Here is a 25,155-nt window from a genome sequence, read left to right as displayed (position 1 = left end):
AGGGAGATGAAGAATGAATGAAACGGAAATCAAGAGAAGGAAGAAATGAAACGCAGGAGGAAGAAACATCAAAAATATGAGACGTACGATGGATGCGAGAAACGGGGAGGAGGAGCGGAGGAGGGGAGGAGGAGGAGGGGAGGGGGCCGCCGAGCTTGCTGGTTATTACATCAGACCGAGGTCGCCGTGAGAATAAGCTGCGTGGAGGCGGCTGTGGAAACGGGTCCAGGACGCCACCTCGTCTCCTCCGCCGCTCGGATGGGTTTCCACACGGCGCAGCCGTCTGTGCAGAATCAGGCAAGGCGGGAGATTAAGGAGACGCGTGGAATCTGCTAATCTTCCCGAGCCTTTGCTTCTATTTGGAGTGTAGCGTTCCGCTCGCCTCCGAATTCCGTTGATCCGGGCGAGATGAGGACGTGCAGGTCCGTACGTCCGGGTCTCATGTCGCCATCGAGGGGCGGAGTCAAAAATAAAGACTTAAAATGATGCGCCCAGGTGAGCTCTGACGGTCCACCTGGCCCTCCGGCGCAGCCCGGGCCTCCTCCATCGCTCCTCCTGTGAGAATGTAGACGGAGAGGAAATCGATTTAAACGTATTTGTATCCGGCATCGCCGAAACTTTTATTTTATATTAAAGTTCTTTCTCCTTTATTGCTCTCTCTGTCGCTGTTGTTTTTCTTTACACATCCATCAATCCGTTTCGGGGTTTCCATGATGCCATTATGTGTCTATGAAAAGGGACAGGTGTGTGTGTGTGTGTGTGTGTGTGTGTGTGCGTGTGTGTTCATTACCTGAACAACAGTCAACAGAGTCTCTATTTCACTCACTTATCTTGTCGAGAAATAATCATCCAATCAGGCATGCACACGCGCGTGCACGCACACACACACATTCCGTTTTGCAGGCAGGCCTTCTCCTTCCTGTACGTTGTGGTTTTAAAATCCAGATGAATTTTGAGCTGTCTGTAGACGACGTAACGCTCGGCTGGGGGGGGTGCAGTAAACGTCACAGACGACGGCAAGAGGACTGGAAAAGTGGATCAATGGCTGTGAAAAGAAGGGAGGAAGGAGGCCGATCGACTGCAGCTTTGACCTCTCGGCACAGACAAAGCCCCCCCCCCCCCCCCGCCAAAAGACAGCATCCTAGTCCTCGCCGCCCACCCTCAGCCGAAGGCTTGAGGCGAGCGCCAAAGACCCCCTGCAGGGAGAGCGACAAAAGGACTCCCACGGTCAAAGAGAGAAAAGTGCTCCCTCTCTCTCTCACCCCCGTAACTCGCTCGCTCCCTCCTTCACTGTCGGGGAAACATGATGGAAGTCATTGTGTGTGTGTGTGTGTGTGTGCGTGCGTGCCCCCCCCCCCCCCCCCCTCGGGTGCCTCGCAGCCCATACAGAGCGTGCAATGAGGAGAATCATAATTATTACATTTCTACTTTACAAACGGTCAAAGTCAAATCATCAAAGATCACGGTCGTCACGGAAACGCACCGTGTTCAGATAATTATCAGGATGGTTTTTAAGGCCTGTGTGCCACCATCATCTTCATCATCATCATCACTGCTCCCCTTCGTCATCCTGACCTCCAGTCATCACTTTCCTCTTCAGGCCTTTTGATTGTTCTGGGCCTCTTGTGTCGGGGGGGGGGGCAGAAGAAAGAGGGGAATCGGGACAGAGGCAGTAATAGGAGGCGCAGCAGGAGAGCATTTCACTGTCACTGAAGGAGGGGGGGGGGGGGGCAGTGTAATACATCCATGCATTTACTACATAGAACTGCATAAACTAGAGTAGACTGAATACTGTAGTGAGATCTCCTTCCCTAAGTCCCACCACCAGACCAGGCTGCCATGGCGACGGCCGAAGGACTAAAGCGCCGTGGCCCAATCAGAGCGGCTCTTCCTGGTTCACCTCAACCTGGACGCCGGAGGAGCTGCAGCGACGACAGCAACAACTTGTTGTGTTGTTGTAGTTCAACGCAAACAAAAGCACAAAGAGGGCCGATCTCTAAGGCCGTGCTGCATGAAGACCTCGCTGATCCACAGGAACACCCCCACCCCCACCCACGGGCCCCCATCCAGCGGCCGCCACCGTCCTCTGGGACCGGCTCCAACGACTGGAAATTACACGTAAGACAATCCCACAGTAGAGCCCGGGATCAGGTTCAGTCTCTCGGGGTGTGTGTGTGTGTGTCTGGGGGGGGGGGGGGGGGGGGGTGGAGACCATGGGAACATGGACACTGCAAATCCTTTAAGTGCCATCAGGAGAGACTGGACACACACACACACACACACACACACACGGTCAGAATCTCTTCTGACTTTCTAATTTCTGTGTTTTTATTTGGGGATTCGCTAAATATTTAAATGTTCTTACCGAGGGGGGGGGGGGTATAAAATCACCGGAGTTAGTTTATCTGTTTGTAACTCAGAAAGTTTCACGCGGATCTGGATGAAGTTTCCAGGAACGTTTCGGAATGATACCAGGAATAGATGATTACATTTTGCTGACGGCCCAGAAGAGATCCGAGATTCTGGATGTCGTTAAAATGTGTAACGTAAAGATCAGAAAATATGGAACCCAACAAGCCTTGTGGGGCCAGAACACGGTTGTGTACCTGCGTGTGTCTTTATATCGAGTGTAAATAGTTTATTATAATAAGAGAGAATAGCCAGTTTGGACCATGTCAATTGTGTTTTTAGAATATAAAAAATATTTAAGGAGCAAATAAGTACACAAATAAGTACATTTGATGCCGCTGCTCATGCAGATCCTTGAAAACTCTGCGACGGTTAGAAAACTTCACCAAGTACCTCACCCGCTCCCAGACGTGTACTATTGTACAACGGCTCCACTTCAAGAGCGGCAGCTCTCGCAAGCGTCCAAGGATGGAGGGAAGGAAACAAAAGTAAGCGAGGCAGCGAGTGGAAGGGGGGGGGGGGGGGAGTGGAAGAGAAGCGAGAATGAATGGGAACAAAAGTGAATGCAGTTTCCCAAGGCTGCTCGGATGGGATGAATTCCGAGGCGACTGAGTTAAAAACGTTCCACGTGAAGTTTAGCTGAGTTTGAAGTCAAAGGTCTCTGAGTCCGGTTCAATAGAAAGATGAGACGAATAAGAATGCAATTTATTTAATGCAAGGTCGGCCGACAAGAGAGACGGACACGAATCAGAGCGATGGCGAGACCGTCCCGTCCTGCGTCCTTGCTCGTGTTAGTCTTTAGCTCTCAGGATGTTTCCCTTTAGAGTTCCTAAATTCATCGATGGGCTGAGATTCTTTTTGTGATTTAAGAACAGTAGAGAAGCTTGACTGTTTGATCCTCGACCAGGCCGCGACATGGCTCTTTAAGAAGATGAATCTCAGCGCTAAATAAAGGAAGTAAGAAACAAATGTCAAAGGCAGGACTTTCACAGCAAGCGTTAAAATATCAGAACAACATCAAAGTCGGCATGAAAAAAAAACAACCTCTTGCTAAGCTAAGTATAAGAACTCCTAGTTTACTTTGCCCAAAGCAAATACAACATTAAAAAAACACATTTGGATTTTTGATGTAATTCCGTTCACCATCCAAGTCAAATTTTAACGCTGCGCATTTCAAGCAAATTTACAATTTGAAAATCACTTGGTGCTATTTAAATATCATTCACTTTGCAGGTTTAGTTCTAGATCTCATTTTCTCTCTTCAGGAGAACTTCAGTCTTCCTTAAGCATCAGGAGATGAAAAAAAACAACAACGGAGAAACTTTATTTAACTGAAAGGAAAAAAAAAAATCTGTTTTTCTTCGTATTTTGGAGCGTTCTAGAATGATTATCGGTCCTAATTTCACGCGAGAAAAGGGGCTTCTCACACATGCATCCTTTAAGTGCAACCCATTCCAGAGCCAGTCATCAATAATCATGAAAGACAGCATCTCCACCTCCATGCATTCTATTCAAAGAAAGAACATTTCTCTCTGGATCATAGCACACATCAATGTACATTCTGAAATAGTTTAAAATATTCTTCAAATTTGGCAAGTAAGAATGAGAGAAGAGTGATTTATTGGGGGGGGGGGGGTCTTCCTGCCGCTGGCGCTTGGACCCTTTTCAGCATTGAGAGGGGGGGGGGGGGGGGGTACACGCTAATCAGATTAGTTTGTTTCTGCCCTTGTTAGGAGAGACAGTAGGCAATGCCATGCAGGCTTGCAGGCTCGTCCCAAATTTAGCCCCCGCCAAACATGAAGGATGTCGTTTCTGGCGTTCCACTTTGCTCAGGGAAAATCCCTTCAAGCTGTAAAGTGAGGCTTTACCTTATTCCAGTATGCATGTGTGCTCATCCTGCTACCAAACGAAAGAACACAGAACCGGTGGAACAACATTTTCTGCATCACTTCTTTATTTATTTTTTATTATTATTTATTATGTTCCAACATTTGGTGCAACATGTTCCTATTTCTTCGTGCTTAGCCTGAAAAAATCCTGTGAATTCCATCGGTGAACTGGAGAATTCGACTTTAACGGCGATGATGCACGGAAATATAAGGATTTAATGAGGTTTGCATTGTTCAAAGCAAAAGAGCACGCGCGTTACCTGTGGATAAATCCAACCTGAAAGCATTTTCCTTCTCAAGTGAGGCGATAATATCGAGAAAGCCTTTTTTCTATGGGCCCCTGTTGTACAAAGTCGGGGGCAAATGGTGGCAAATAGCAGCTATTTCACGGCTAATTCGTAGATTTCACGTGTGGACGCCTCCATCACCTCCCTCCATTTAGTGCTGTGAATGGAGACACTGGCAAGACGGTCTTCATTGTGTGTGTGTGTGTGTGTGGGGGGGGTCCCCCCACAACAACTCTACCTACAGCAGAGGTAAAAGAGGCGGGGCCCAGGACAGAGTCCTGTGGGACCCCTGTGTTGCAAGTCTGTTCATCCCTTTCAGTTCCCTTTTTTCCTGTCCCTTTAATTTTTTTAAATTATGCACATTTAAATTGTTTAATATAATTTAATATGAATTATGCGTTAATATTTATTTGCGTACAGTGAAATTAATTAATGATATACAAACACAATTATAATGATCGATTTAAACGCTTGGCACATTTATCGAGGCCCCTAGAATGAACTAACACATTTTTAAATACTCTACTGCACCCGTGTGGCTGTTGCATGAAGTGCATCTTAAAATCAGATCAGCTCTTTGAAGAAGAAAAAAAAACTTAGTTCTGGTTTTATTTTAAACTTCTGGCTTTTATTTTCAAGCAAAGGTACAGTTGTTGTTTGCCGTCGACAGCTGCAGAAATGTTGGCCAAAATTTCACCAGTAAATCTTCATATGACTCTGTTTAAAAACTGGATATAAAAATGACCCCAAAAACTGTACATAAATGAACATAACTAAACTTTTATATACTGCATTTGATACAGAACACAATAATACATCGTAAAAGAGACACATTCTGTTCAAAGGCTGTCAGTTCAGGGCATTTAGGGTCAGAGTAAGACTTTAAATCCACTATTAATATATCTGAGTGCTCTTTTCCGACATATTTAAAGATATGCATACATAATGTACATACAGTGTTTTGACACAACTCATATTTAGTTGGACATAAATAAGATACACATCCAATAATGTCTCCAGTAATTAATAATATATCCATGTGGGAATAATGACACTACAAAGAAGTACAGTATTTTTTTAGTTGATGCTTAATATTAAAGAGTGATGGCAGAAAATTGCAGACCTTGATTGCAGGCATACGTTCATCAACGGGGCCAACCTCAGTTTGATCAGAAGCAACGTGAACTAATGCGAAAACGTTTGGTTTCTTTTGTCATTTGAATCGAGTGTCTCTTAAATATACAAAATGTAGAATATCGGGTCTAACTCTGTAGAGCTCAGCGCACAATCCGACAGCGTCGTCCCCGTTAAAAATGCATCAAGTAGAAAGAAACTCACATCGAAAAAGAAAAAATAAATTGACATGTTGGAATAATAGGAAAAATACACAGAATATTATATAAAAAATGAGGCGTTTCTAATCACTCAGGGAGAACTTTCATTTTTAAACAGTTAATCTAAAAATGAAAGTTCAACATTATCTATTTACACCAAGTGTCTCAGCCCACAAAACATTTTTTTGGTACAAATAATAAATCATTTGTTTGTTAGTCCTGTGTTTCGTCCCAATACGTCTTCTGGAACAATTATCTGGGAAAATCTTTTCACATTTCCTCTCCTTTATCTCAGTCATCCCATCGTCTCGCATCCATCAAGTTCAAGCACGGCCTTAATGTCTGTCGCGAAACAAACAAACGCACACAACTCAGAGACAAAGAAACACAAGGCACCGAATGTAAAGCAGGTATCGCTAGCGGCAACGAGGCTTTGGTGCACAGGAAGACCGAGAGTGGATGGATGGATAGGAAGACAGAGTGGGTGGATGGATGGGATGGATGGGATGGATGGATGGATGGATGGATGGTGTCAATTATTGGATGGAAGGAGGCAGCTCTCACAGACGTAGGAAAACTTCCACAAAAGTATCATTTCTTCAGTGGGAAAAGGAGAGAGATGCAAGCTGTATCGGACATCAAAAAGACTTGATGGAATTTGGTTTTGTTTTATGAACGACTTGGAAATATTTTATATGTATGTATGTTTTGATAAAGTTACCATCCAGTATGTAAACAAAATAATAATAATAAAAAAAGCAATAGCCCCTTACGCCTAGGATAGGCGCTCGGGCCTAAAAAGTCTGAGTAATTACCATGTGCCCTAAATTTAAACATTACATTTACAGGAAGCGTTGGACATTTTTGGTAACCAGACTTATTTTATTCCCTACGTAGATTCATTAAATTTGGTATTTTCTGTGTTCGGTGAACTATAGATTGCACAATTAACTAAAAATGTGATAACATGTGGTACAAAAAGATATTAAGGCGTTAAGAAAAGCTGCTAGTAGCACAGGTACGGGACGGACACAACTGCTAGCTAGTAGCGCCCAGGTAAAGACCATCTACATCAATAGACGTTCTACATGTGGAGTCTCAAGCTAAAGTGTTGGCTAAGGGGGTTAAGTTGGTCTCTTTTCCTTTAAGACATAACATTCAGTACTTCATGAAGCAGGAAATGTGGACCACCTCAGGTCCGCGTCTCCAACACTTGAACTTTGACGCTCTACCACGCCCTTTCTTACATTGTTGTCGGGTCTGTGCCGAGTCCTACGGAGTGTTTCGAGATAATACGTTTGCACACAGGCAACACCAGTTAGTCCTAAAAAGAGTCGGAACAAATGGACAGAGAGAGAGAGAGAGAGAGAGAGACAGTAAAGTAAGGGGCGGCAGAGATGAAGACATGTTCGGTCAAAGAAAGCTCAAGCTGGTACCATCGACATTAGCGGAGCCACGTAAAAGGTAAAGTCAGGTAGTCAGGTAGGGCTACAGATCGCTGCTATTAGCCAACGGTCAAGGCGTCTTTAAATAAGTTAGACTGAGGTCTCTGGGCATATCCCGCTGTAGGCGTGTTCCTGTGCTGAGTAGCGGGAGGCGGCCGCGTATCTGAGGAGCGGCGTGAAGGTACAGTAGCCTGGCATTCTACGCCAGCGTGCGAACATGGCTTTCTTTTGAAAGGACTCAGACCTTCGAGGGTTCGGGACATTCCTTTGGTCGGCTGAGCCTCTCCGCGGCCGAGCAGAGGTGTGGAGACCGGCCAGCGGGGTGAACTCAGACAAATGGCCCTTGTAGAGTTTTTCAGCATTCTGCATGAGGAAAAGGAGGAATATTATAGAAGAGAGGGAGAAAACACGTCAGTTCAGAGTGTCTTTATCAGCTAAAGAGCTATCGCTGGAGCTCTTGATGCTACGTTAGCATTCTTGCTGCAGGTTTTGGAGTCTCGCTTATTATGATTACAGTGGAATCTTCATCGTCTTGACATGCTGCTAAAGACAAAACGCTTAGGCGGACAAATGATCTGTTAATGTATGAATTGATCGTCTTTGATGATACCGTTGCATTCAAACTCTTTCGACACAGCAAACGCATGCATGCATCAAGCACATGTGCATCCCAACATGAAAGGAACCAAAGCCATGCAAACATTTCATCGACACCTTGGCCAAAGCCTCCTGCACCGCGGCCCTGCTGCCGCCAGAGGGCAGCAGAGTCCGCAGAAAGATTGGTGAACGCCCCAAGCTATTCCCAGTAGGGTGTGTGTCAAGCCTCCTACTATCCCTGACACACTGTGGACACACATGCACACACACAAACATAGACAAACACGATAAGGGTCAACCACATGCAGAATAAGACATGGGGGGGGGGGGGCTGCATTCACACAATGTGCAGAGAAACGTGAATGGAGTTTTGTTAGCTTTAACAACACTGTTTGTAAAAGTCCTTGCATGCAATGCGGCGGACAAAGAAGAGAATCTAAAAGAGTCGGGGACAGGAGGAAGAAGAGAAGAGGGTCACCTCTAGGAGGGTTAGAAACTCATTCTGCTGGAAGTCTGAGACAGCATAAAGATGGTGGTGGGCTCAGAGGGAAGGCACCGACTCTTAGTCTGTCACAGAGGAGAACCAGAGGGAAGGAGGAGTGTGGAGAAGAGGAGGAGGAGGAGGAGGAGGAGGAACCAGGTGGGTCAGAGGGAGGGTCAAATCAGCTAGATCTATTTTTTGGTCACGTTATTCTACACTCATTTTTTTGTTATTCAATGACTGATAAAGTGGCGTACCAACCCGCGCGTGTGCGCGTGTGTGTGTGTGCGCGCGCGCACCAACCTGTATGCGTTCCGTGGTCGTGGGCCACAGCGCCCTCCAGATGACCTTCTTCACCACGTCAGGCAGCAGACCGGCTGTGATCAGGAGGATGATGCTGAGCCAGGCGGGACCGCTGGACAACATCTGCATGAACACGTAGTACATCCTCTGGTAGTTGAGGAAGGGCCTGGGAGAGGAGGACGAGGATCAGGATCTGGATCTGGATCAGGATCAGGATCAGGAGAATAACGAAACGGCTCCGGAACAGTTTAGTTTTTAGCTCACCAGATGATTCCGCACCACAGCAGAGAGAAGACCACGAAGAAGATGAGCGAACCCCAGATCACGAAGTGGTTGATCCAGGTCCAGTAATGAGTATCTAGAGCCAGCTGCGAGAGGCAGGGGAGAGGCAGGGGAGAGGTAAAGTAGCCTAAGGAGCTCAGTGATACGAATGCGTGTGAACTGGCGGCTTGTCCAGGGTGTAACCCCGCCTCTCGCCTGCTGGGATAGGCTCCAGCACGACGTGCGACCCGGTAACAGACCGAGCGGTTTGGATTTCATGGTTGGTGTGTAAAGATACCAAGAACAATGTAGAACCTTCTGGTGCTGATCCAGATCACCGTGTGGACGGCGTAGATCCAGGTGAGGAGGGGAACGAGCTGCTTGGGGGAGGCCTGCGCTCTCCGAGTGCTTTTCTAGTTTATTTGTGTTTTCATAAAACATGTTTGTATCATGTAATCAATGATTCAGTATTTAATCAGGCCTGACGGCGATCAGTGGCCTGATCCCTCCGTGTGTGGGTACCTTGAAGGTAACGGTGAAGACCAGGATGGTGAAGACCAGCGCCCCAAACGTCCAGTTTCCAAACATCTGTAGTTTCCAAACAGTGACGGACGACAAACATCAGATATTTAAACTGTAATGAAATTCACTTAAACTGCTTAAACTTAAACACAGAACACGTTTTCGTTTCACACTAACACAACTTTTACTTGTTCCAGTGATCAATATTTATTTTCTGGAAACAACAAAAGCTTCGGCTGCTTAGATGCAGTCGTCACGGCCAAATCCGGTTAACAAATAAGCCTGCAAATAGTCCGGATGGCTCGGAGCGACCGCAAAAAAGTCACGGCGGTCTTCTGCTCTAGGAGGCGGCGCCATTCGCTGAAGGGGAATGAGATTAGAATGATGGCTAAACGTCTCGAGTGTCGCGTAATGGAGGAAGGACGGCGACGGCGTTGCTACGTTCAAGCGATGCGACTCGCACACAATGAGCTGCGGCTCTAGAAAAAGGGTAGATCAGGAGAGGAAGGAGACGAATGGTGAGTGGGCTGTGATGGGGCGATCGGACAGGAAACTTACACTAGAGGGAGATGACGAGGGGGGGGGGGGGGGCAGGCTTACCATCTGTGTGTTGGTTGTCATTAGCTGGGAGGAGGAAAGAGAAGCAAACAAAGAAAAAAGCAACACGCAGGTAAGAGAGAAGGAAGAAAAAGAGGAGAGGCGGCCAGACAAATCAAATCAGAATAAAATGAACAAACAGTTTCGTGACTGGAGAATAATAGGAAAAAAAAAGCTTAGAAAAAAAGTGAAGTCAGGCCACCGAAAGGTTTCTGGGAAAGCAGATTCAAAATGAAAGTCGACGGTCGGGAGACCTGCCATGCTGCGAATGAATGGGAGTCGATCCTCCGAATCCGTCAACGTCCACTAAAGGACAAACTCTAGAACAGCAAGACGATAAGAACGGGAGGGGTACGAAGAAGGGAGGGCCGAAAGGGTTAAAGGGGGCTACCTGTCCGTTGCTGGTGAACGTGGTGTTGTCGAACAGGAAGTACGCGCCGAAGAACATCACCACGGCGTCGTACACGCCCAGAGCGGTCCAGTAGAGGAAGTTGGGCCACTGCAACAAAGCGTTCTTAGCGATGTCTCTGGAAAGGAAACGGAACGGCCGACTCTCACTTATTGATCCGTCTGGAATCTGCCCGAGTGGAGCGTCTGTAATCTGCCCGAGTAGAGCGTCTGTAATCTGCCCGAGTAGAGCATTTGGAATCTGCTCGAGTAGAGCGTTTGGAATCTGCTCGAGTGGAGCGTCTGTAATCTGCCCGAGTAGAGCGTCTGTAATCTGCCCGAGTAGAGCATTTGGAATCTGCTCGAGTAGAGCGTCTGTAATCTGCCAGAGTAGAGCGTCTGTAATCTGCCCGAGTGGAGCGTCTGTAATCTGCCCGAGTGGAGCGTCTGTAATCTGCCCGAGTAGAGCGTCTGTAATCTGCCCGAGTGGAGCGTCTGTAATCTGCCCGAGTGGAGCGTCTGTAATCTGCCCGAGTAGTCTGTAATCTGCCCGAGTAGAGCGTCTGGAATCTGCTCGAGTAGAGCGTCTGTAATCTGCCCGAGTGGAGCGTCTGTAATCTGCTCGAGTGGAGCGTCTGTAATCTGCCCGAGTAGAGCGTCTGTAATCTGCCCGAGTAGAGCGTCTGTAATCTGCCCGAGTAGAGCGTCTGTAATCTGCCCGAGTAGAGCGTCTGTAATCTGCCCGAGTAGAGCGTCTGGAATCTGCCCGAGTAGAGCGTCTGTAATCTGCCCGAGTAGAGCGTCTGTAATCTGCCCGAGTAGAGCGTCTGGAATCTGCCCGAGTAGAGCGTCTGTAATCTGCCCGAGTGGAGCGTCTGGAATCTGCTCGAGTAGAGCGTCTGTAATCTGCCCGAGTAGAGCGTCTGAAATCTGCCCGAGTAGAGCGTCTGTAATCTGCCCGAGTGGAGCGTCTGTAATCTGCCCGAGTAGAGCGTCTGTAATCTGCCCGAGTAGAGCGTCTGGAATCTGCCCGAGTAGAGCGTCTGGAATCTGCTCGAGTGGAGCGTCTGGAATCTGCTCGAGTAGAGCGTCTGGAATCTGCCCGAGTAGAGCGTCTGGAATCGTTTCACGGCGCCGACAGAGGGGCGGGGCTCGGCACTGACCTGTAGAGTGACGGGTCCTTCTTCAAGACCTCCGTGTTGATGTGCTGCTCGATGAGGCTGTAGAGCAGGATGGGCAGCGAGGTGAAGCTGATGTTGTACAGCGTCAAGTAAGCGGTGTCGTAGAGCGGCTGCAGAGAAGGGAGCGTCTCAGCGTTTTCCTGTTGTTTATTAGAGAGTGTGTGTGTGTGTGTGTGTGTGTGTGTGTGTGTCTGTACCTGCTGCGAGAAGCCGCAAAAGAACTGGTAGAGGAATTGAGGGAAGATGAAACACACATTCTGAGAAAACAAACAAACGGCGCTGGTCACACCGGGGGGGCGGCCGCTAGGAGCGAGCGGGAGATATGAGCAGTACCTTGTAAAAAAAGTACTGCACAAGTTCTGAGATACGGATGTAGTAATAGTGCCCGTGGACCAGCAGCATCTTCTTCAGGTGCTTGAACTTCGGGACGGCGTAGTCGCTGTTCCGCACCGCCTGGCGACCCTCCTTGCCCATGATGCCTGGAGGGGGGCGGGTCAAAGGTCGTCACAAACCGTAATCAGATTACTTCCTAAACACGTCTAAAGGAATGTCGCTGACGGCGGCTCCGAACCGATGCCGACATGGGCCTCCAGGATCATGCTGACGTCGTTGGCGCCGTCGCCGACCGCCAGCGTGATCGGGTGCTCCTTGGACGCTTTGATCAGCTTCACGATCTGGAAAAAAAACGCAACGCAAATACCGAATCGTTTCCGACGCGGGTCGAATCTCAAGGGATTCTCCGTCCCTCGTTCGCACCTGAGCCTTCTGGAGCGGCGCCATCCGGCAGCAGAGCACCGCGCTGCAGTTACGGCAGATCTCCAGGAAGGTCTCCCTGGAGCTCCCGGAACCCGAGTCCTCCTGGCCGGGCCTCATCACGGCAGAGAGCGTGGCGCCGTCGATGATCAGGCCGTAGTCGGCGCAGTCACCTGACAGGCTGGGCAAACATACGACCTGTCCAGCGATGGCGCTCGGTGAACCGCGGCGACTCTACACACACACACACACACACACCTGGAGAAGGTGTCCCGGGTCATGCCCCCGCGCTGCCTCAGCACCGTCCCGCTCAGCTCGAACAGGACGTCGTGGAGGCTCTGCTCCTCGGTGCGCTTGGTGGTCAGCTCCAGGATCCGGGTGTTTCGCCGGAACAGCTTGCTGGCGTAGCAGGTGGCGGCCGCCGTCTCCATCTTGTCCCCCGTGAGGACCCACACCTTCATGCCCGCCTGGTGGAGAGACTCGATGGTGTCGGCGGCGTTTTCCTGGAGCCTGTCGGGATTGGGTTTCACCCCAAAGGAAACGCAATGAAGCCGCTGCCGCGCTCCGTTTCGCCGGCGTATTTGGCCGCCCGCCTCCACCTGTCCTCGACGGCGGTGGCGCCGAGCAGAATCAGGTCCTTCTCGATGAGGTCGTACGCCTCCGCCAGGCGCTTGTCCCGGTCCTGCAGCGCCAGCTTGGCCCCGCCCAGCAGGTTGCACACCTCCCGGTACTGTTCGGGATTGAGGGGCCGATAGGCGACGCACAGCGTCCTCAGGCCCTCCTGGAGGGGGCGCCACACGTTAGCACGTTATCGCCACGGAAACCACTGTGACTGTGTGATGTAACTCTCACGAGTAAAGAACATTCTGTACGTTTATATGCAACAGACGGAACCGCGTGTGTGTGCGTGTGCGTGCGTGTGTGTGCGTGCGTGTGTGTGTGCGTGCGTGTGTGTGCGTGCGTGTGTGTGTGCGTGCGCGCTCACCACTGCATTGTGTTCCACCCGAGCTTTGACTTGATCCACCTTCCCCGATACGACCCTGGGAAAGATGGAGGAGTCGGCGCCTTTACAGAACAGGTAGCGCTCACCTGGAGGAATAAAGAGAGAGAGAGAGAGAGAGAGACATCTGTGAGAGAAGAGCACACACACACGCCAACGTTAACACCGCGAGGCGTTTTACCAGCGTCGCTCTTGACGATGACGCTCATCCGCCGCCTGACTGAGTCGAACGTCAGCACCTCCAGCAGCTCGAACCTGACGCGCAGGAAGTGCCGTGATTTGATTGGCCCGATCGCTACGGGCGGTGCGTAAGAGGCGGGGCTACTCACTTCTCGATCTCGTCCGCCCGGTTCAGGATCTCCATGTGGCTGTCCTTGAGTCTCAGGTAGGTGAAGCCGAGCCTGTTCACAGAGACGATGCGTCCCATCAGCAGCCCCACCCCCCGGCGCGCGCGTGTGTGTGTGCGTGTGTGCGTGCGTGCGCGTCACCTCTTCATCCCCTCCACCAGCGCCACCTCGTCCGGCGAGGAGGAGATGTAGAAGGAGGCGGACCTGCCCTGGTGGATGCCGTGCTTGATCCCGTCCACGGTCTCCTCCTCCTTCACCTGCACCGTGTGGCACAAGCAGAGCGCCCGGAAGAAGAGCTCCTCGTGGTTCTGTTTAAGGGGGGGGGGGGGTGGCGGGGTCAAAAGCGTGAGGGGCATTTAATAAAACGAGGAGGGGTCATTCCACTCACCCTGGCCTCCGGGCCCGGCGACGTGTCGATCATGTCCACGCCCGCCGCGTCGACCATCACCTGCCCGTTGCAGACGGCGTGCGGGACGTAGACGTGTCCGTCCACGCAGCACTCGATGAACTCCATGTTGTTCTCCGTCAGCGTCCCCGTCTTGTCCGTGAACACGTACTCCACCTGCCCCAGCTCCTCGTTCAGGTCCGACGTGTTGACCACGGCGCGCTCGCCCAGCTCGCCGTCGAACATGTCGTCGTCCCACGCGATGAAGTAGGAGCCGAGGAACTTCTGCATCTCCACGGTGACGTACATGGACACGGGGATGATGTAGTTGAAGAGGACCATGAAGGCCAGGAAGTCGGTGAAGCCTCTGATCAGCTGAGGAAGAGGAGAAAAGGCGGGTTGAGGAGGCGAGGCGGGGGGGGCGGATAATGGGGGGCGGGGCCTCGCTCGCTCACAATGTGTCTCTGTCTCTCCGCCTCGGTCCTGCGGTTGTACCACGGCTCGTCTCGGTTGGGCTCGGCCTGCCACACATACTTCAGCGCAGTGTCCACGACGGCCTTGCCGATGAGAATGCACAGGTAGACCAGCAGGTAGGCGTTCATTGACCTGGGGGGGGTGACGGGGGGGGGGGGGGGGGTCGTTAGGAAACACGAACCTGTTTAAATACGGACAAACACCAAGACGGAGCGACGGTTACTTCTCCACTGCAGAGCGTTTCTGAGACTTGGACTGGTAGTTGAGCGCCATCTTGGTTTCCATTCCAGTGTAGATGGCAACCGCTGAGGAGGGGGGGGGGGGGGGGTTAAAAATGGACAGCTCGTACGGGGACTTTAAATTCTCAGGCAGTATTTGCTAAATCATCGTGTATTTCCGGTGGTGTTTTTTTTTTTACTGTAGATGTACTCTGTGTATTTCCGGTGGTGTTTTTTTTTTTACCATAGATGTACTCTGTGTATTTCCGGTGGGGGGGGGGTTTTACCGTAGATGTACTCTGTGTATTTCCGGTGGGTTTTTTTTTTACCGTAGATGTACTCTGTGTATTTCCGGTGGTGTTTCTTTTTACCGTAGATGTACTTTGTGTATTTCCGGTGGTGTTTCTTTTTACCGTAGATGTACTCTGTGTATTTCCGGTGGTGTTTTTTTTACCGTAGATGTACTCTGTGTATTTCCGGTGGTGTTTCTTTTTACCGTAGATGTACTTTGTGTATTTCCGGTGGTGTTTCTTTTTACCGTAGATGTACTCTGTGTATTTCCGGTGGTGTTTTTTTTACCGTAGATGTACTCTGTGTATTTCCGGTGGTGTTTTTTTTTACCGTAGATGTACTCTGTGTATTTCCGGTGGTGTTCTTTTTTACCGTAGATGTACTCTGTGTATTTCCGGTGGTGTTTTTTTTTACCGTAGATGTACTCTGTGTATTTCCGGTGGTGTTTTTTTTACCGTAGATGTACTCTGTGTATTTCTGGTGGTGTTTTTTTTACCGTAGATGTACTCTGTGTATTTCTGGTGGTGTTTTTTTTACCATAGATGTACTCTGTGTATTTCCGGTGGTGTTTTTTTTTACCGTAGATGTACTCTGTGTATTTCCGGTGGTGGTTTTTTTTACCGTAGATGTACTCTGTGTACTTCTGGTGGTGTTTTTTTTACCGTAGATGTACTCTGTGTATTTCCGGTGGTGTTTTTTTTACCGTAGATGTACTCTGTGTATTTCCGGTGTTTTTTTGTTTTTTTACCGTAGATGTACTCTGTGTATTTCCGGTGGTGTTTTTTTTACCGTAGATGTACTCTGTGTATTTCCGGTGGTGTTTTTTTTTACCATAGATGTACTCTGTGTATTTCCGGTGGTGTTTTTTTTTACCATAGATGTACTCTGTGTATTTCCGGTGGTGTTTTTTTTACCGTAGATGTACTCTGTGTATTTCCGGTGGTGTTTCTTTTACCGTAGATGTACTCTGTGTATTTCCGGTGGTGTTTTTTTTACCGTAGATGTACTCTGTGTATTTCCGGTGGTGTTTTTTTTTACCGTAGATGTACTCTGTGTATTTCCGGTGGTGTTTTTTTTTACCGTAGATGTACTCTGTGTTTTTCAGAGTGGCTCCTCGCAGCAGCAGGTTCTCTGATCCGAGCGGCCTGCAAACACATCACAACTGTACTCTCTCGTCCCGGGACGGGGTTCGCCTCCTGGTACCAAAAGCCACGCTGCTCGGGACCGGGTCAGATTACCTGGCGATGGGTTCGCTGCCCATGTAGCTGTTGATGCGGCCCACAAATCTATATCGGAGGGAGGGGGAGGAAACGGAAACGGAAACGGCGAAGGTATGAGGACGGAGGACGGGCCTGGCGTGCAGGCGGGGTCGTACTGACTTGTAGAGATCCGGCTGGGGTTGCTCGCATTCTATCGTAGCGTGGACGGCGTCCACCTCACTCTCCGTGCTGTAAGCTTTGGTGTCCCGAACTGCATAGTATGTCTGGGGGGGGGGGGACACACAGTTCAGACATCTATTTCTAATTAGAATGGGACACGCCGCTTGATGGCCGCACACCTTGTGGCTGCTCTCGCCGTCCAGGCTGGCGGTCGTAACGAAGCACGTCCCGTCGCTCCGGGACGAGGACAGGAGGACGAGGTCGCAGGGAAAGGTTTCGTCCTCCTTCACAAAGACGACGTCGCCGACCTGAGAGAGAGCGCGCGCGCGAGAGAAAGCGTCTTCTTAGGGTCAAAATATGTTTTTGGTTTTGTCGATATCGTGATTTTGTTTCGAATAATTCCTCTTTAAAAAAACAGCTGCACCCTCAAGAAAACATAGGCAAACGGTGACACGCACACACACGCACGCACACACACACGCACGCACCCTGAGTTTGCGACTCTGTTTGCAGACCACCTTCCCATGATGCACCACGTGGACAGGACACTGGTTGACGGCGTTGTCTGCTTTGTGTCTCAGCCAGTCCTCGTAACCCTGTCAGAGAAAAGAGGACAGGGTGTGTGTGTGTGTGTGTGTGTGTGTGTGTGTGTGTGTGTGTGCGTGTGTGTGTGTGTGTGTCTAGTGCTGCGGTCTCACCTGTTTAATGGCGGTGACTGTGATCACAAAGAATAGTGGCAGTCCACTCGTGACCGGACTGGTGGGCGTGTCGATGATTAGCTGAAGCAGCGCAGACGGGATTAAATCAGGATTTATGAATATATATGAAAACAATAAAGAAGAAGAAGAGAATCTTTCTACCTGAACCAGGAATATGATGAGGAAGTAGAAGTTGGCGACTCTCCTGAACTGCTCAAACATGTTCTTGGGGACGAAGTTCCAAATGTGTACTGGAAACATGAAAGGTTTACGGACAGGAAATATAATCCAGAAGTCATAGATGGCGTTTAATGATCGGGAAGGACAGAGCAACAAGACGAACAGACAGCTGGTTGCCGTGGCGACATATATAACATCCGCTATTTAGAATGAGGACGAACGCGAAATCCGTGAAGACTTTCCGTGACGTGACCTTGACTGACCTTGGAGGAGACTATTCGGTTGTCCGGGTACCTTTGCGGTATGAAGGCCTCGGTTCCCGGAGGCGGCTCCTTGTGTCCGATGTAAACGGTCCTGCTGTCCACCCAGTTCTCCTCACCAACACACTACAGGTGAGAAACAAAGACGTGTGTGTGCGTGCGTGCGTGTGTGTGTGTGTGCGTGTGTGTGTGTGCGTGCGTGCGTGTGTGTGTGTGCATGCGTGCCATGATGAGGACCAGCATTGAGTCCTGACTGCAGCTGTAAATCTCTCCCCACCTCTTCTCTCTCTCCATCCCTCGCCTCTAACTCCTGATCGATCACGTTAGAGCTTTCATCCGGATCTTTTTTTTTTTGCATGAAAGCCCGTCTAACGGTTTTAATCGAATGAAAATAGCATCTTCGCAAAATAAGAGGTTGGGCTTATAAAATCAAGCGGCCTGTTGGTGAGGCTCGGGCCTTTCAGCGTTCGGATGCAACTCGAGATTACGGGCTATTCTCGACGCTGATAATCACGTTTGCCGTCGTTTCGCGTTACAGGGACGTCACTGCGTGTATTTATAGTCAGGGGGGGGGGGGGGGGGGGGGACGACATTTGTGGTCAGGAGAGAAGGATGGGCGAGCTCGCAGGCTTTGTTCTGTCAGAGACGATAATGACCCACATCCCCCGTTTCTTCACGCCGCGTCTCAAAGAAGCGAAACCGAGCGTATAAAAATAGCATTTTGTGTCTGCATCGTGTTTAAAAATCAAAATTGCAACACTCGGCTCATTCTTTAAAACGCCAAAACTGCATATCAGATGATATCCTGACCTGTAATGGCTTCCTGTCACATTAAAATTGATTTGAATTATTTAAATTAAACTCTTAAAAACAGAAGCGTCAGGGTTAAAACGTAAACCGTCGTTCTACGTATAAAGATCTATCTAATCAAAGTCCAAAAAAAAAAGAATCCATCCATCCAAACTTTTGTAGACCAGACGACCTCAAACATCTCATCTGACGGGCGAGAGGCGGGATACACCCCGTACACGTCGCCAGAATCCTCCAAAAACAATACATCTTTACATCTTTACAAATTCAAGAATAGGGGGGGGGGGGGGCGTGCACAAAGGAAACCCCTTAATTGATTTCTCGGTGGCGATAGGACAGGTCCATCTGTATTTAGCGCCTGCAAGGCAAAGATTCACATGAGAAAAGACACTGAGCACGAAGGACAACAACGCGCGCACACACACACACACACACACACACACACACACGCTCTTAAATCTGAGGCGCTCAAAGCGACCTCATACTGCAACAGACAACAAGGCGAAACGGCCCGTTTCAATTCAGCCGCCTCTCAGGGATGCGTACGCGTCCGTGAATGCGTTTTGGCTCTGCAGCGGTGTGAACGTGCTCCCGTTGTGTGTGTGTGTGTGTGTGTGATGACATCATAAAATATTATTATTAATAATACAGTGGTACCTCAGCTTACGAATTTAATCCGTTCCGGGACTAACCTCGTAACGTGAAAACTTCGTAAGTAGAGACGCATTTTGAATGTAAATGCACTAATCCGTTCCAAGCCCCGCAAAAGTATTGTAACGGTTCATGTTTTAGGAGTGTTCATTATTCCTACGCTGCAGAGAGTCCGCAAAGGCATCCAGGGAGGAGGGGCGGTGTGTGTGTGTGGGTGCCGCGGGGAGGAGGAGGGGAACGGGAGAGCTGCGGGAGCTACGCAGCTCTCCCGTTCTCCTCCTCCCCGCGGCACCCACACACACAGAGAGTTACCCGTCGTGTGCTTATTCCAGCGTCCGACGGACGCTACATTATGATATTTTTTTAAAATATTAATCTACCTGTTAGCTGTTACTTTTTGTCCTCTTTGTTTACTGGTCCTTTGCGGTGTTTTCTGCCTCGCGTTTCTTGAAAAACTGATCCGATGACGTCTGCTTTTGCCGGCTTTTGACAATCCGTCGGAAATGTGCGAGGCAGACGTCATCATAATGAGCAATAGCCCGACTTGTCAACACTTTTTCCGGGTGACACGAGGGGGACACGAATAGCATGCTGAGATACACGCATACGCAACGGGTTGCCAGGCAGATGGCAGAGCAGCTACAAGTTTGTTTACGTTCGGTGAACTCTGGGAGCGGCGAATAGCGCTATTCGCCGCTCCCAGAGTTCACCTCGTATCCTGAAATGCTTCCGTAACAAGAGGCAATATTTTCCCATTCAGAAACTTCGTAACCTGAAAATTTCGGATGTAGGGACATTCGTAAGTCGAGGTACCACTGTAATATACTTATTAAAACCAATCTTTGGCGCTTCTATTCGTGCAGCTTTGTTACCACACACACACACACACACACACGCACACAGACACACACACATACACACAGACACACAGTCAAAAATAATAATCCATTATTTAGTCTACACCTTTCCTGCTGTCCCTGAAGGCACCAGTGATGATCTCTGAACACGATGATGATGATGATGCTGTTCTCATGATGAAGGAATGAACTTCCACACACGCCTCCCTGTCCGCCGGAGATTGGAGCGATGGTCACATGAGACGTGTGAGCGTCACACGGAGGCCCGATGGTCTCACGCCACGCTGTGAATCGATGGCGTCTCGCAGGAAAGCACCAAAAAGCTTTCAATACTTTTAGCCCCGCCCCCACCCCCCCACCCACCGTTTCACCGTTTCTCTCCTGATCCTTAATGGGAGCACTCCTCCTAATCCTGAAGGGATATTGCTGCTAAATGGACTTCATTATACTGCCACACACACACACACACACACACACACTGTGTTTACAGATGAAGCTCCTCGACTCACACAGAATACGATCAGTAGAATGATGACAGAGGAAAATAGATTGTGACGACTTTCCTTTCATGTACGACAAAAGGACAGAATCGGACGCTGCAAAAAGTTTTCTCATTTCCTCCCTGAGACTGAAAGGCGTAAAAAAAACAAAAAAAATTGCACACAAAATAAAATGAAATGTCACGAGTTCTAGATGATTATGGAGATGACAGCCTCCCATCGGAGCAAAGCAGCAGGTTAAACAGCAGGTTAAAAGTTAAAATAAATAGCAACGTTTACCTGAGCGAGTTGCTTCATTCTTACACGTCGTCCATTCTTGCCGTCTGGATTTCTCCTGATGCATGTTGAAAAGGGCATCAACTGACTCCTACCCCCCCCCCCCCCCCCCCGGGACTCTAAATCGATCACATGACGATCAACTGATCAAAGCCTAATTCCACCCTCCTCCTCCGTCTCCATTCAGACTCCCGGCAGACGTTCTTCCTGACGACCCAAACAAAATAAAAGCTAATGGATCTGCAAAGAAGGTACTTTGGGCCGAGCCGTGGAACATCGATAGATGCGGGAACGTGCTCTAACTCTCCAGCACAGATTTCACATCGACTCGACACCCTCATTATCATGAATCTAACGATCGTCAATCGTCGTGACAACGTTCATTAGATCCCAGCATGGGAGCAAAAATCACAGGGCAGATCAGGATGAATCGCATCATGTGACCCTCGAGAGACGAGTCACCTGACGTGTGTGTGTGTGTGTGAGTGTGTGTGTGTGTGTGTGGTCCCGGTTCTGGACCCGTGTCTGTTACTCGAGGCTGATGTCTTTGAGGTGGGGGTTTTCTATTGAGCGACCGACTACCTCATTAATGAGTTAAATATCTAGTATTCATCGTGGGTAAGAATGTATACTAATACCTCGACGTATACGAGCGTTCCCAGATATACGAGCCCGTCTGAACGCAGCGTTTTGTTTCGGAGATTCGAATAAAGTTTTCTAGAGATCTATCATTTAATGTTCCACTTCATAATATTTTAATTTCCTTCAGTCCCCCCTCCCCCCCCCCCACCAACATGTGATTGAAACCTTTCTTGAACCGAGGGCTCTACGCACCGTTAACCCCCTCGGGGGGGGGGCATCCATCATCTGTCCACTGTAAAACGTTGTTAATGCTACTGAAAGGATTCTGCTACAACCCCGTAATGGAGCTCGCGCTCTTAAGCAGGTGCTGCAATGATTTAAAAAAAAAAAAAAACATCAGCAGAAAAGACAATTAACAAAAGTAAAAATCAAATGCAGCGACCGCTAGACGGTTGAAATGATGACGTCGGCGTGTTTTCTCCAGACAACAAACTGAATAATTCAGTGAAATGTGACTTAAAATTCTGTGTGTATTACGTCTTCAGTTCGCCCCCCCCCCCCTGTCACAAAGCTCGGTAAGTTTGGTGTCGACTCAGCCGACGGTGGAAAGAACTTTTATGCGGATTCCGATTCAAACTTTATACGTTTTGGGTACTCTGAAGTGTACACAAGCGGTATTCAAATAACTCTCAGAAGGTCGAGGGGTCAGGAGCAAAGTGTACTAAGTATTTAACATATTGAATATTATATAAAATATATTTATAATAACAAAAGTTTTACTTTATTACATTGTCAGTTGATTTCTGTGTCAGAGCAGTGTTGTTATTTCTCTTCACACACGCACACACACACACACACACACACACACACACACAAAGTAGCCTCGACATGCAGGCGTGCTTTTATTTTGAAGGACAGCCATCAGCCGCTGCTTTGCTCTGGGCCTCCTGCGAATCATTTAACACCCATTCGTCCGTGAGGTCCACACGGAGTGCACCAGGGCTCACTGCTCCACCTGAAGGGTTTGCACCCCCCCCCCCCCCCCCCCAGACACTTTGGCAGCTCCGCTTTTCAATCAGGCAAAATTCAACCTCAAAAAACGACCTTTAGCTCGGGGTCATTGTCAGCATCATTCTGCTGGTGACCCCACAGGAGCCCCCCCCCCCCTTCTCATTGTCAGACAGTCTAGCAATAAATTATTGACGACTAGACGGAGCCGAGGAGTTCATGTGATCCGCCAGCCTCTGAGTCACCCCCCCCCCCCCCCTCCCCCCTCCCCACTGATGAACCACCACTAAACACACGGCGCAGCGGCTCACCTGAGGTCTGTGTACTAAAGGAACACCAGAATATCGCCGGGGGGGGGGGGGGGGGGGGCAATAAGCAGTGATTGGATTAGATTCAGAGGCAATGGATTAAGGTGTAGTGAACAGCAGTAACCCTTTAATCCAGTGAGGAGAGAGACTTCCTGTCCTGCAATCCAGATTATTCAGGAGCAGAGGAATGCCGTCTGTCTGCTTTTAACACACACACACACACACACTGCCTCCTAAAAGATCTCTATCTTCTGATTGGTCTATTTAGGAAAAAATAGGAGGATTATAGGGAATTAAATTTGCTACAATTGTGAACATTTTGCAGTGGAAGTGAAAAGAAAAAGCAAGTTCTGTGGAAATCATGGCAAAGAGGAATGTTCCTCTCTCTAATAATTAATGAGCGTTCCATTTCATCCGCGCTGTGGCATTCTGGGAGGGATCAAAGCTCCAGATGAGTGTGGATTATCATCAAAGGCACTTCACCGCCGCCCATTGATTGGCCGGGCAGAGGAGAAGACAAGTGGATTACATCATTTCTGTGATTTGACTGGCTCCGTTCGGAGTCGCAATCACAAAGGAGATGAAAACTACAACTAAAAGTGCAACATTCAGCTCGTTCATGCTTTATAACAACTGGTAATAACAACAGGCGGACATTACTGACTGGGTTTCTGAATGCAGGTTAATCCTGGTGTCTGAAAGTAACAGGCTTAAATAAAAAATAATAATAATTTAGATGCGGAATAATTCAGTTCTCATCTAAAAATCTGATTTTTGAAGCAATCTGCTGATTTCTGTTCAGACCCGCATCCAAATGTCAGAATTAGATTTAAGAAACTGCCTCAAAGAGCCCAAATAAAATACAATTAAAGCGAATTATAATAAACATTGATCGGGGGGGAGGGGCTGTGACTTGCGATTTAAAATAATGAAAGTTTATTTATTCCTTTTGCGCCCCATTCCGCTTAATCCGGATGAGGAGCGACTCCTGCGGAACATGAAACCAAGATAAACGCTCCTGCGCTGTTTCTCCTTCTTCTGCGGAGAACACGCAACCGGGGCAGGACACGCGCGTGCGTCCCGCACACACAGAAGGCTTTACCAACTCACGTATCTGCTGATGAGGGTCCGGAGAGCGCTGATCTCCGCGCCCATCCTGCTTCCTCTTCCTCTTCCTCTTCTTCGCTTTTCTTCGCGCTAACTTCTTTTCGGATTTCCTTTCTCCATGACTTCCACGCTCCCTCCTTTTCTTCGTGGACGAAGAAGAAGCTGCTCCCACTGGCTGGCGCTCCTGAACTCACCTACGAGGAGGAGGAGGAGGAGGAGGAGGAGGAGGAGTGGCGGGCGCGCGCCGAACCCTTCATGCATGCACGGACAGGCGCGCTCCTCCTCTCGCGCGCCTGTAAGGAGCGGACCAATCACCGCCTCCGTCTTGTGCGGCTGCAAAAGCGCCTTTCATTTCGGACGCGTCACGGGGAATCGGGTGACGTCACAGCCCTCCGCTGGTGGGCGTAACTGCAGGTGAGCTCATGCGCGCGTTGATGACCTTTGGGGTGCGTAATTGGTGTGCGTGCGTGCGTGTGTTTTACTTCGATAATAAGATGGAATTAATGTTTAAAATAATCCTAAAATTTGACCGTCTCGCAGAAAAAAGTAATTTCTCAATATTGTATTTTTCCCCATCTATCGTTAATATAAAATGAAAACAGGCATATCTCGAATTGTATGTGAATGAATGTGAAGTGGGTCCGTTTCAAACTGCTGCGCGTGCGCGTGCGCGTGGATTTTGAAGCGTCAGAACTCCGACCGGTGACGCTTTCATTCATTCGTCCATCCTCCGTTTCCTGGAGACGCTTTTCGGCGGGTTCAGTCAAAACACCGGCTCAAAGGTAATAAAATAACAAATACCGTATCCGGTTATGACTTTCAAAATAAACGCCATTCGGAAGACGGTATGTCTTTAAAAAGAACTGTAACAAACGCAAATGCATTTTAAATGAATAAAAAAACAATACAATTCACAATGTTATAAGGTGAAGAATATTTTAAATCGTTTAAGCTTTTAGTTTATTAATTTGTTAAAGTTCTATTTACATTTTTGGCCTTGTTAGTGAGACTTCTAACCATATACATGTATAGTTAAAATAAGTTTTGTCGGACACTGTGGTTACATCTACAAATGCCCGGAGGATGACAAAAAAAAATAAAAAAAGGATGGCATCTGAGGTATACGTGACCTGCTGAAATACTATATATTTATATATAGTATTATTATTATCCACTACTTGAATTCCTCGTGGGCAGCAAAGTACGAATTTGATTGAACAGGGAAGCTCGTTTAAATTCTTTACATGACATTAAACACTCTAAATCCCTTCAGAAAGTAAAGCAAGGTTAGGGCTCAAGTCACAATTTACATGCTCTTATTTTGAAGGATTTACGTCGCTAATTGCGCTTACGTCGTGGCTACGTAGAGTACGCTTTT

General features: G+C 48.7%; 1 protein-coding gene across 1 annotated transcript; it reads right to left on the bottom strand.

The window, feature by feature from the left end:
* Positions 1-7,454: 7,454 nt before the first annotated feature.
* atp11a (ATPase phospholipid transporting 11A) lies at positions 7,455-23,825 on the bottom strand. The gene is made up of 29 exons (XM_068756510.1): positions 23,781-23,825; positions 17,672-17,804; positions 17,401-17,489; positions 17,239-17,319; positions 17,029-17,136; positions 16,720-16,848; positions 16,541-16,644; positions 16,400-16,447; positions 16,242-16,306; positions 14,876-14,957; positions 14,634-14,784; positions 14,182-14,553; positions 13,935-14,101; positions 13,776-13,847; positions 13,628-13,701; positions 13,432-13,535; positions 13,046-13,227; positions 12,705-12,956; positions 12,450-12,627; positions 12,265-12,367; positions 12,027-12,172; positions 11,891-11,950; positions 11,676-11,803; positions 10,517-10,652; positions 10,129-10,152; positions 9,529-9,594; positions 9,010-9,113; positions 8,746-8,911; positions 7,455-7,727 (listed from the first exon to the last, which is right to left on the bottom strand). The coding sequence occupies exons 1-29, from the start codon at positions 23,823-23,825 to the stop codon at positions 7,455-7,457; spliced, it is 3,642 nt and encodes a 1,213-aa protein (XP_068612611.1).
* Positions 23,826-25,155: the final 1,330 nt, after the last annotated feature.

Source organism: Brachionichthys hirsutus, chromosome 24, assembly GCF_040956055.1.
Source record: "Brachionichthys hirsutus isolate HB-005 chromosome 24, CSIRO-AGI_Bhir_v1, whole genome shotgun sequence".
Taxonomy (NCBI): Eukaryota; Metazoa; Chordata; class Actinopteri; order Lophiiformes; family Brachionichthyidae; genus Brachionichthys; species Brachionichthys hirsutus.
This window is presented reverse-complemented; position numbering and strand designations above follow the sequence as displayed.